We start from the raw sequence: 12,989 nt of genomic DNA, 5'->3' as shown, positions 1-12,989 counted from the left end.
AAAGCGTGAATTTATTATCTGGCCATACCATGCGCATACACGTTTGATCGTTGTTCAACTACAGGGACGAGTATTAAAAAAATTAAAAAAATAGTCTACTAGAGACCATCGACTTTATATAAGCGAGTGAAATAAAAATAGGGCAACGGCACATACAATAACACTAACATGAGATGCCCTGGTGGTCCGAGCCTTGAAGCCGCTAAGAACCTCCAGAAGATCGTACTGCGTGTGCGTGGGCAACGCGTTTCTTCTCGCGTACACACCGATGCTGGCACCGCGCGGAATGTTGTAGTCGAAACGCACGTAGGCGGCGTCCGATTGATAAAACTGCATGTTCCAGTAGCCGTACGGCGGTATCTCCTTGCTGAGCTTCTGTCCTAAACCGACCTGAGCGAAGGTCGTCCCGTCGGGCGGGAAAGACCGCGCCGGAAAAGTTCGCGCACCTGTCAATCCATGCGTCATGATTAAAATAACGGCGCACGATCAAGCCTTCTGTCGGGTAATGTAAGTCCGGATAGTCGTTAGTCATTTTAGTACAATTAATTAATTAATTAAATTATCTATCTATGGTCAACGAGTGATTTGTGTTGTCCAAATTACGATTGTACCAAACAGCTGGTTTCTTAAAAAAAAGTTGGCTATAATTTATGTTAACGAAGCATCAAGATTACGTTACCCGACGAAAGTTAAAATGTTTTCAAATGTTTTCTAATGGATGGATGGATGCTTATGCGTGTTGACATTTTATGAGCGTTACATCTTTTTCTCTCATTTTTAAACGTATTATTTGATTCGTACGTTTAGTTCATTTTTCACAATACATTGTTATTTCTCACAAAACGTTTGATCGACAACTATTAATTTTCTTCTGAAAATAATACTGATTACCGATTATTCTTGTGAAATATTATCGGTATAATAACCGGCTAACGGCTATTTAATTGCGACATTTCGTGCAATGGACTTAAAATTATGTCATTATTACAACAATCTACATAGTCTAAATAATAACACAACCCGCTATCACAAAGCACATTACAATCACAACACACTAAAGGAAAACTAATTACTACAATGCAGGCAAGTCAACATAAACTCATTTGACAAATCCGTAAATAAATAACAAGCAAAGAAGTGAGCATCAGCAAAGAGAGAAAATAGACGTGTTTGAAAAGAAATGATTTGGAAAAAAATGAAATAGAAAAAAGAAACAAAGAGAAGAGAGAGAGAGAGAGAGAGAGAGAGAGAGAGAGAGAGAGAGAGAAAGAGAGAGAAAGAGAAAAAGAGACAATCATAAACGTGGCCTCACCTTCAAGGATCAGTATAGTAGGCTCAGGGGGAAGCGCAGTGCTTCCCGAGCAAGCCCACAGATCTGTGCTTACTTCTGGCTCGTAAGTTGAAGTGGAAGTCCCATCGATTGATTCGAGATTCTTGGCGATGTCATCTATCGACGAGGGATAATAGTTTTCGGTGATAGAAATTGTCGCATTGGTCTTCGCCGAATCTCTCGCCGCTGATTCCGCATCTTGCTTCCTCTCGTCCGCCGATTCCTCTCTCGATTCTAAGAATTCGTCGTCTGACAGAGTGGCATTAACGCTCTCGAGTTCTTGCTCCAGATTGTCTTCGATCGCTGAAAAATTGTCCCATTCGTCAGAGGACGAGCCCATGCAGGGGCAGGAGCACTCGCACTCGCCACCGGCCCAGATGGGCGCCGGGGGCGAGGCAGGTGGTTGCGGCGGTGGCGGTAATCGCGTATCGACCGCGTTTATCGACTCGGCGTCCTTAGCAGGGATTTTTTTCATGCTCGCTGCAGGCGGCACCTGCGCTTGATCGATGTTAATCCCAGATGCATGGTTGTTTTCAGTCGGCACCGATACCGAGAGAACGTACAGAGGCCTTGAAGAAGCGGCAGATGGATTTTCAGCGGCGATCGTTACGTTTATGAGCACTCGATGCGGTGACGATAACGATGAAGACGATGATGGGCCAGAATTAGCGTCGCGGTACACGGGTACCTCTACGATTTGTATCCGTTGAGTGATCGGTGAGTTAGACAGATGGCCTGTATTAGAGGGGAATCTGGGTGACGCGTTACTCGATGAATCATGCACCGTTTCATGCAGAGTGTTCGTTGGAGGTGAATTGTAATTAGTTTTAATCAACGAGGAATTTTCAACGGGCTCGTTAGCTTCGACAGCCGCTTCATGAAACTTCTCTTCGAACTTCCGAAGTAATTCGTCGTCGCTTTTCTCTCTTATGATGACTCGTAGATCGTCTTTATCTCTAGGTTCCTTTCGAGAAACGACGCTTATCTTTGCATTATTATCAAGAATTTCAGATGATTTAGTAGGATCTTTCGTTTTTGCGATTGATTGCTTCTTATGATGAAGATCGACAATTTCCACCTCGTCTTGTCCATAACTATAGATCGGTATGGGATAATCTTTTTGAAGTTCCTCGGACTGTTCAGGAACGTTAACGATATTAAATGAGGCTTCTGACTCGGACGACGAACTTTCTTGAGAAAGCTCTCGTGTTTCTTTCACAATGTCCGACGTGTGGGCTTCTATCGATTTCGTGGTCATATTTATTGTCTTTGAGATACTTTCCGTAAAGGCGACTGATCTATTGTTTTCGTTCGAGCTAATTTTTTCTTTAGACTTATCGGAGTGACTATCTTCAATCTTGATTATATCTTCTTTAGATTCTTCAATTTTATCATCGTTATTTAACAATGTATTATATGCAGTTTCATCATCTATATTTATACTAGGCGAAATCGTGCTAGCGTCTACTTCGTATCTATCCATTTCTACAAACTCTAACTGTTTGCTCGTATTGGAATTACTTACGTTCGATCCTTTATCCTCTGTTAGTTCAATTGAGCGCACCTCTGTTACAGCTTCTACAATGCTATCGGCAGCATCTACATTACCGTTATAATCGACGGGGGAAACGTTGCTATCATTTTCTGTAGTTCCGCCAACTACTCGGTCGTAATCGCTACTATCTATGCCAAGTTTCGCGGACTCCGCGTCGAATGCAGACGTCGTACTCTCGATACCGTCTCCGCTTTCGCCAATGTCCGAACTTTCGAACGTGCCGGCGTTATCGGTATCACGGTCGAAATCCGCGAAATCATCGCGAACAAGTTTCGCGATCGGAGCTTTCGTGGCAACATGCCCTTCTCGCATCGCAGATTTTTCGAGCACATCAACAGTGTCTTTGTCGATGGCCGGAAAAATTTCGGTAAAAAGCCCCGAGGGCGCCGTGCTGGACGTTTCATCGGGCAATTCGCGATTAAATTCAGAAGTTGATGCAGAAGAATGACCAGAGCCAACAGAGACAGAGGACGGAGAGATGAGATGATCGACAGCGACAGTGATATGAGTCTTATGATCGTGCGAGTAATTAGTAGTAGTGGTGGTGGAGACATTCACGACAAGCGATTCCTCGGAGACTTCAACAACTTTGATCGAACGGTCGACAGCTTCCTTCGCCGGATCTGGACCATCCGCATGCTCCGGATCATGCACAACCTTACCGGGGAACTTTTCATGCAACGGGACCGATCGCTGTCCGGACCCCGAGGTCTCGGCCTCGAGAACAGTCGGGGTCGACTCCTCGGGGTCACGAGGGGGTGATGGTGCGACAGTTTGATGCAATGCATGCTCGTTAAACGCGTTCCTACGCTTGCGGCTGTATACGACACCATCTAGTAACATGCTATCCAACGTGCTAATACTACCTCCTGACGATGACGGCTGTCGCGTCCTGCCGCCCGATTGCGACGACGTTGAAGTAGACGACGTGGACGTTTTGTTCGCTTCACTCGACGATGGCTTCGCGTCCGTATTCTCGCCCACCAGGACCGTGCACGCCTTCGTGCCTTGATACGACCAGTTCACTAAATTGGACGCTTGATGAGAAATCAATTAGGATATGATAAGGTGTTAGTTTCGGAAAAATTGTTGTTACGTCTCATTTTCTATTGTTTCAAAATTCAAATTACTTCATAGACAACAAAAGACTCGAAAAATAGGCTAGACATACATTTTAGATATCTTTATGCTATCGGTATTGTTGTTTAAACATGACATATGTGTTATATTTTATACAAATAGAAATCTTAATTCTGTATTATAATTGTGTTTGAGTTTAGGATTATATCTGATATAGTGTATACAAGACAGATGGTTGATGGAGTAAAGAAAGGTACCATCGCACGGAATGCAATATGCGAATAATTACCTGCGACGTAGGTTAATGCCGCGGTCAAGCAGAGCGAGAGCATAATTACTACTATGGCAATTAGTTTCCAGCTGCACCAATCGATTCCCTTGCGGAAATGACAGCGGATGCTTTGTCTCCTCATCGGGATCATCGACGGGGCGTGCCCGTAAGGTAAAGGTACCCTGAAAATCAATGAAGGTCGATTTATAGCGGTGACCGCGCATTTAAATTTTCGAGTTCTTCCCTCTCTCTTCTCTTCGCCGGTAGCAAATTCGTCTAATACGAGTCGTCATTAACGATTATCCGCCCGCTCGTTAGTGGTCAGAGATTAATCTTTATCCCGTTGTTTTATCCGAAAAGTTAGATAGCGGTCCGAGCTGAACTGTTACACGATGTTACATAATTTCTCGATGCGCCGCCGTTGTAATTAGAGAAACACCGTCGAGGAATTCGGCACTTCAGTACAATTTTCAAGCACATTCGGTCGTACTCTCGGAGTTTCATTATAGTATAAAGTTGCAGCTCTCTCTCTCTCTCTCTCTCTCTCTCTCTCTCTCTCTCTCTCTCTCTCTCTTTTTCTTCTGCTCCCTCGTGACGTTCGAGAAACTCGCAATGTATTCTCGCTCGTTACATACCCCCATAGAAAAGCAGCAGCCCTCGAATGTGTTTGTAGTGCCGGTGAACGGTTGCCATCACCGTCGTCGCCGCCGCTTCCAAGTAACTCACAAATGTCTAACCAAAATATTTAAACGCGACCGTCGGATTCTGAAGCGCGAGCGGGAAAGCGCGTTTGCTTTCGTTGCACCGCGTGATAATGAAAAAAACGAGAACCAGGCGGCGTCTACCGTCCTCTCCAGGCGTCCTCGTTCCCGCTGTTGATTCTACGCGGATTGGACGCGCAGTTTTTTTTCTATCGCGCAAACAAAATAAAAGCGGACGATTTGGAGTTCTCCGAGTGAAACTTCCAGGTCTCTGAATTCTCTATTTTACAGCCCGATGTCGAAATGTTTAACCGAGTGTTTGACTTATTCGTTACAAAGTTTCAATATTGGAATATCCAACATTTTTGAACGTTAACTCTTTGGTTTTGCCACATTTACATTTTCACCATACTACTCGTTGTTTTGACTTTTAATAAAGATATCAGTGAAACGTATTGATTTTTTTGTGAATATTATTCATGAATAAAAAAAATATTCGATCAGTTATTTCATTTCATATTTATAAATCCAAGTTTTAATATAGAATTTTATATACAGAAAAAGTAAGTGTCAAATTAAAATTTATATACACATATAAACGCGTTTATTGTTTCATATATAAGCAACAATTTGTAATCTTCTTAGAAGAAATTGAAAATTTTAAATTTCAACAATATTATAGTCTTATTCTTATTTCAAATATTCAATACTATAATTGTCATCTCAAGAATACAATAATTATTTTAGCTCTAAGATAATCTTCGATTTGAACATGTGTTATTTTTTATCCAACTTTTTTCCAGTTTCTTAAAAAAAAAAAAGAATATATTTTTTTTCAAACTATATCAAATGTCTTTATTCAAGCCAATTTTATTTGGTGACGCAATATAATCTAATTTCAAGATTTCCATTTTAAAACTAAAATTATTGTTAAAATAAGAATAATCTTTTTTTCTGTGTAGAAGAGAATTTTTCATAATATTCTTTTTTTACTAAATTAATACAATAAGTAAAAAATATATTGCGCGCAATTAAATGTACAGATTAGCTACTTAATCAGTATTACTCATTATCAAATTATCTTTTCCATCTCGTATTAAATCAATATCGTTTTATTCAATTTCTGGAATATAATTCATCCCCAACTTTCGAGCGCGCGTTAATGTCATTTAATAAATTGCATAGTGCAAAAGTCCGGCGGGACTGAAATTCGTTCGCTCGAATATCAAATTCCGTTATGTCCTCATTTGAAAAAAGTTCATTTATAGATATTTCTGTAAATACACAACGACCATGTTGCGAGTCTCAACGAGAGCGTTTCTCGAGGATCTGTGGCGAATGCCACGTAAGGACCTAAAGGACCGGCGATTTTCTACGGTGAGCAGTCACGCGCGGACCAAGGGCCTTTTCCTTGAGGGATGACAATCCGCATTTCGAACATCAACTCATTGTACGTGCCGGCTGAATAGATGATTCATGAGGATCTGTCAAGTGGCGCGAAGAAAGAAGTAAAGAGGACACAGAAGTCGATCGCCACTGTCCGTCTGTCGAGGTTTTCGAAACACGCGTTTCTTCGGCTTGCACCTCGATTCAATTCATTCACGAACGACACAATTCGCCATTCAGAGAGAGAAAGAGAGAGGGAAGAAAAATATTACGCGGTAAACGCACGGCACGTACGACTCTTACCTGTCCATGTTGTTCTGCAGCTCCACCTTTATTGGACTGTTCCCCGTAGACTGATTCTTGTTGTTGTATTCATTCTTCGGTATCTCTGCAAGAAGGTAGAAGAAACGAAAGATGAGACGATGAAGATAGTTTGTTACATTCGCGTCTGACAGATCGGTGAAATTTCTCGTGGGAAACGGCGCCTCCTCCTTCCCACCCTTCTCACCGTCAAGTTTTTTGCCCCCGAAATGTAAATGCAATTCAACGCGATGTACATTTTACGTAATGCATACGAAATCGCATTATAAGCATTGTAGTACGCGGAAGTTAGTATACGCGAGATAGCTTACTCGATGAGTTTTCGCGCGAAAAAAGGATACGATTATTTTTCAATCTTTAAAACCTACTCGTGCAGGATTAGCTGCTTCGTCAAGAACTAACTGATTCATGGGGGTAAATGATATTGTTAAAGCTCCTTAATAGACAGCACGCACTACGCAGATAGTTTAACATGGGCTCTCTATCAATCGAATGTAATTAAAAATGTTCGCCGTTGCGATTCGACAAGATAATGACATCCCACGCTTAAATTTATCCTCGCGTGCAGCATTTCCGATTACGGGGAACATATAATTAGGCGCGGAGGTCGATGAGCGCGAGGCGTGGTCAGCCGTTAAATAAATTACGATACGTGTCGATTCTTCATTTTCAGCGCGAGACTTTTCCCGGTGAGCGACCAGACGTACTTTGTGATGCCAGACGCGAACGTCTTTCCGTCCGTTCCACGCCGCATGTGCGTGAAGCAAAAGAAAGGAGCGAGACGGTGGTCACGGCTCTCCTGTTGAATCGATAAGTATATGATTCATCGCGGTTTTAGCTTGAATTTCAAACAAGTAGAATATGAGTAGCGTGAAGGGAGAACTGCGTTCTCCGTTTAAAAAAAAAAACTACCAGGGAGGGTCTCTAAAGGCAGGGAAAAAATATATTTTAAGAAGAAGGTCCTTATTTTTTTCTCCAACGAAGCTAATTTGATCGAATAATACAATATCTTGTAGGAAAATTCTTTTCCTCTCTCTATTTTCATCTCCTTTAAAATGTTCCTCAAGTGACTTTGGAAGTTATAAGCAATGTCATGTATAAGATACATTAGACATATTTGGTAGATTGTCGCGATGACAGTACTGATGATTAGTGGTGGATGATAGTGATTTAAGGGATCACATTCTCAACAACATGCACGAGTGGTATTAACGCGTTGATCCTCAACCAAGGGAACCTCTAATACAAGTTTCCAACATGGTATGGCGGAATCGCACAAATTCTATTATATCTCTCTCGTGTGAGATCCTACTAAAACATGCAGGAGACGATAAAATATATCCTTTTCGAGTAGGTATATAAAATGCGTGTTTAAATTCATTTTCAGCCACCTAAAAATTGACGAAACATACAACTTTTATGATTAACTGAAAATATCGCCAGGAAAAAAGAAAATCTGAATTGAATATTCAATGTCCGTATATAACGACTGATAAAATAGAAATAAACGCGGCTGAAATGTATTTACATTTGTAACGAAGCCTCGAATTAATTTTAGAAGTTTAACCCGGCTATCCGTGCAGCGAGATATCATGCGCGATGGCGCGATGCGCAATTTAAAACGCAGCGCTCCGCGGCAGCGTTTTGAATATTAATGAGCCACTTTGCACGTTTATGCGCGCAGGCGATATTCGAGTTCGGGCTTTGTTGTTCTTGACACTTAGCCCCTTTCGAGACTGCTTCACGAACTCATTTTCGAAATGCTTGATAAAGAAGAAGAGCAAGAGGTAAAGAGAGACAGAGAGAAGGGGGAAGGGGAAGAGAGAGAGAGAGAGAGAGCGAGAGAGAAAACTTGTTACTTTAGCACGTTTTTTGTCTCTTCTTACACTGCAGGGAAAACCCGTTCTTTCTTCGTATCTTTACACATACCACGGCGATACCGGTAAAATGCGGGCGTGGGAAGAAGAGGGCCCAGGCCGGAGCCGCTGACCCCCCGAAGCCGCCACTAATTGCAGGTGTTGGTGCTCCGGCCCCGCCGAAATCCGGTGATTATGCCATTTAGGCAGATATCCGTGATTACGGTGATTTCGGGGGGGGGTTACTCCGCTCTCTCTACCCGGAGGGTGCTTTTCGCTTTTTATTTTTTCCTCCGGAACGCTTAGGCGCACGAGACGACGAACCCCCGTCGCCCGGAATCGAATTAGAGGGGAATATCTGCTAATCGGCGGTTCGCCGGCGAGAAATCACTCTAATTGGCGACCTGCCACGTGATTTACCGTGGATGATGCGCTCGCGAAAGGCGTGCGAAGACTAACCCGGCAAAGGGTTGAATGTGAATATGCATAGAATTGGAACTTTGTCGGCCACATTAAATCATCTGAGCGACTAAATCTTTCATAGTGCGCGATCATTTTTCGTTATATATGTATACTTCACAACTGAAAGCTGCGAAATAAATTTACTCAAGTGACGTGAAACATATATGTGATACATCCAATGTGACAGAGAGTGAAATATATATATATAAATATTTTGAGAAAGTTTTAGCAAAAAAAAATTTGAAGAATTAAAACGCTTTCTCTCGTTACAGATATCTAAAAATGTGAAAAATTTCACGATAAATATGTCCGCATACTTTCTGTATTTTTGTTATATTTTGATTAATAGTCCATTAATGATATTATTCTGTTGCTATTGTGCATTTAATGAACTCATAATGTTAACTAGATTGTCTTCAATTAAATTTTGAGAACTTTAATATTATACACATATACACACATATTTTCTCTATATTATAAAAAATAGAAATTTTATATATTTATAATATAGAGAAAATATGTATATATGTAATAAAGAAACAGAAAAAATATTTAAAAAATAAAATTTTAATATATAAATAATAGTAATTAAATATGATAAAAAATAAGTAATAATAAATAAGTTATAAGTGTAATATTTTTAAGTATAAATAGAAAAATAAATATATAATTATGCACATTATATATTTTCTCTTTCTCTCTTTGATATTATAAATACTTGAGTATAAATAAATAAATGATTATCAATCACGCAAAAATATACGAAATGCACAGGGTTAACATTTGAAACTTATTTTATCGATATATATTATATAACTCATCGCAACATATGTGCAAAACAAAAGAACATATCAATAGACTTTAAATCCTTTTGTAGAAATCTTTTGTTGATTTATGCAATTCAAAACCGTAACAGGCACGGGTTGACGTTTCTTTCAGAAAATGTCCAGAATATGAGTAAGCACGGTAACCCCTAGTAAAGAGAAATCTCGACTATAAATGGAGGGCTAAGCATTATGCAGGCGGTCATAAGCGTCAGGCGATGCCGTAACCGGGCAGTCAATATGTCGAAGGATCGTAAATCACTGGTCGAGCTATCTCATGGCTTTCAAGAAAACCTTTGAGACGGTTTAGCGTTTGCTTTAGAAAAATGAGGCAAGAGGTACACACAAACACACAAACACACACACACACACACACACATTTACACACATAAAGAGAGAGAAAGAGACGCATTGACGGAAAAGTCAACCGGCGTCCGACCATGGAATTTGAAAAATCTTTACGGCGAACTAAACAAGAGGAAGAAGATCGGATACGCGGACACTCTTGTGTACCGGACACTCTTTCCGAGCGGATCCGGGAACACTTTACACGTGGAAACGGTTAGGGTTTCGCCGTTGTTTTCTCCCTGGTCGATACCATGTGTACTACTCGCTGGAGTACCTCGGAAAATGTCGCCGCAAGACGCCCTTTTCTTTCCTCGAGTGCGCTCGGTGGTACGACGAAGGACAAGTTGAAACCGTCAAGTGACCGTCCTTCGTCGCAGCACGGGGTAGTGAAATTCGAGTATCGTCGTTGAATTAAATATGAAAATGGTTTATTTATATCTTTATTTTGCATTAACTTGAAGTTTTAAACTTTCTAAAGAGAGCGCATTTTCTAAAGAATCGAGTCAGATTTTTAAAATATAAAATTGCGGCATGAATAATCGTATTCAATAACTTACGATACCGCAATTCCAATATTCACGATCTCTATTGCTGTTTTTCATTTCACGTCTTCTAGACATCGAGTGGATCAAACTTTTTTTTTTTTTTTAATTTTATTGAAAATTGAATAAAGTTGCTACTGGCATTCAATGTTATTTCATGTTACGATACTTTAAATTAAATTTGTAATTAATTTGCCTATACGAGTGTAAGTTTGAAGAACACTCGTGAAAAGCTAAGTTAGCGAACCGAAGCAGACCAATCCAATCCGGCGACTAAATTTTGAGAATCGTTCGAGGCTTGTTAGAGTCAAGTTAACTACTCCAACAAGCCCCGGGCTTTTATTCCCAACTTTTTATTTCACGTGAAGAGAACCGCGTTTTCTCACGCGAAACACGCGAGCATCTCGCCGAGCGCAGCGCTATCACGTGCCTTGCTTCCTCAAGATAAAGCGAAAGAATCTGTCGGAATACTTTCGACAAACAGAGGCGCACGAAAAGTTCGTAAAAGAGGAACGGTTCAGGTACCTCAACGTGGCTTCCGAGGGGTCTTTGAAAAATCCGGAGAGACGATAAGATACGTCGAGCTCCTGCGCGAGAGGATCTGGAAATTATCGACTCTGGCACTTTCCCCCTTCTTTTGGCTGACCCCCTCATTGGTTACCGCTGATTACGACGTATACCCTCGTCAAAAGATGTCATTCGCCGTCGTCCCACGCCTAAGCTTTCTTTCGACGAGCTGGCGCAAACATGGACGACATTATCAAAGGACACACCCTGTCAGGGTTCTCGAGGTCTTCTCCTCGTCCGCCAAATATTGATACGTGTTGATATTTCTCTGGGATACTTTGGCGATCGCGTTGCATTAATAAAAGCGTCGGAGAATTTTATGTTTATGTTTGCAAAGAGATAATAAATCGATCGGGAAGATACTCGGGACAAGAAAATCAGGACAGTTACGAAAATAGTCTTTTTCATTTCGTGACAGAACTACCTGACCAGAATAAAAGAGAAAAGAAAAATAGTTTTCTCGGATCGATATTCCCCTTAATTAAAGTAATGGAGAACAGAACTTCCGATAAAGATGAAAGAGGAGAAAATGTATGTGGTAGTACTAGAAATATCGCCTACGGATTCTTTGACCAGATCTCTTTGCATTTGATAATTTTCGTAATAAAGATGTAGACATCTCGATAGTTGTCGAGTTACGAGCAATTAAAAATAATGAAAGTTTGCACAAAGTTTTACGTTTAAATATTCTTTGACCGTTTATAAATTTACTGTGATAATTTATAAATAAAATTGAGAGACAAAGTGTCGCTTGAATTTTCGTTTCACAAAAAGCGAATCGATTTCGGATTTGCTGAGATATTCATAGACAGAGAAAAAAAAAAGGAGAAAAGCGTCGTTTCCCACGTATATATTCTGCTCATCCTTCGTTTCCACTAAATCAGACTTAAAGATCCCTACTTGCGGACTCACTTGGTATATTGTAGAAGTTACCGGATGGGGTGCGTACGAGGCAGGATGGCTCGAGATCGGGATCGCGTTCGTGATCACTCGCTGCGTGACTTCCTGGCAGTCTTCCGTTGAGCCGGCTCATTGCGGGATTACGGGGTGGCACATCAGGCGGGCCCCGCGGTGCCGAACTGTCCAACAAACACCCTGCAACAACAATGGAAAAGCATTTTTGAGTAAGATTGACAGAGTATCCTTTAATTGTTCGATACACTGACAATAGAGTTATATATTTCGGCATTTATAAAGTGTGAACGTGTTAAAGGGGTTTTTTTCAAAGATTCCAAGAAACAAGAAAAGACGTTTAGCCTTGAAATTCTTCTCTTCCTTAGAAAAGCAAGCTTTTATTGCATGTAATTTGTCTTCAGTCACCGATTGAATGCCGTAATAAAACTTAAAATCGATCGTCCTAAACTGTCATAAAAAGAGAAACTTCAGGTATTCGTTTGTATTAAACCGAAACTATTCTATATTATATATAACTATATAGATATTTTCGGTAATTAAATGACGAAAATACAAGACCCCTTTAAAATTGGACCTTAGAATAGAGAGTTGATACAGGCCGTTTGGTAAGAAAAGCGCCAGATCGACACGTCGGCGCAAGGATTCGTCCTAAAATCTAGGGCGACTGGCGGTTTCGAGGCTTATAATACTCGCAAGTAATCCAGGACAGGTGGCCTGGGTTTTCATCTGGCAAAGGGTTGAGCCGATCTCACGATTAGGCACGCGGTTCACGTGTCGACCGTTATCACAGCTCGGGGGTGGATAGATGCCAGCTGGAAAACCGCTAGACAC

At 41.0% G+C, this 12,989-nt stretch overlaps 1 protein-coding gene across 14 annotated transcripts in view; it reads right to left on the bottom strand.

Moving 5' to 3' along the window:
- Ten-m (teneurin transmembrane protein Ten-m) overlaps window positions 1–12,989 on the bottom strand; it is a 575,864-nt gene that overhangs the window by 19,368 nt on the left and 543,507 nt on the right. For 8 of the 14 annotated variants that reach the window (XM_072894613.1, XM_072894641.1, XM_072894631.1 and 5 more), the window contains 6 exons: window positions 12,156–12,338; window positions 6,627–6,711; window positions 4,255–4,418; window positions 3,752–3,922; window positions 1,313–1,633; window positions 157–446 (listed from right to left, as the gene is read on the bottom strand). In XM_072894613.1, coding sequence (XP_072750714.1) covers window positions 157–446; window positions 1,313–1,633; window positions 3,752–3,922; window positions 4,255–4,418; window positions 6,627–6,711; window positions 12,156–12,338 — 1,214 coding nt within the window. Of the gene's footprint in view, window positions 1–156; window positions 447–1,312; window positions 3,923–4,254; window positions 4,419–6,626; window positions 6,712–12,155; window positions 12,339–12,989 lie in introns of all 14 variants that reach the window. The other 6 variants (XM_072894545.1, XM_072894550.1, XM_072894556.1 and 3 more) reach the window with 1 other exon arrangement.

Source organism: Anoplolepis gracilipes, chromosome 1 (genome assembly GCF_047496725.1).
Source record: "Anoplolepis gracilipes chromosome 1, ASM4749672v1, whole genome shotgun sequence".
NCBI lineage: Eukaryota > Metazoa > Arthropoda > Insecta > Hymenoptera > Formicidae > Anoplolepis > Anoplolepis gracilipes.
This window is presented reverse-complemented; position numbering and strand designations above follow the sequence as displayed.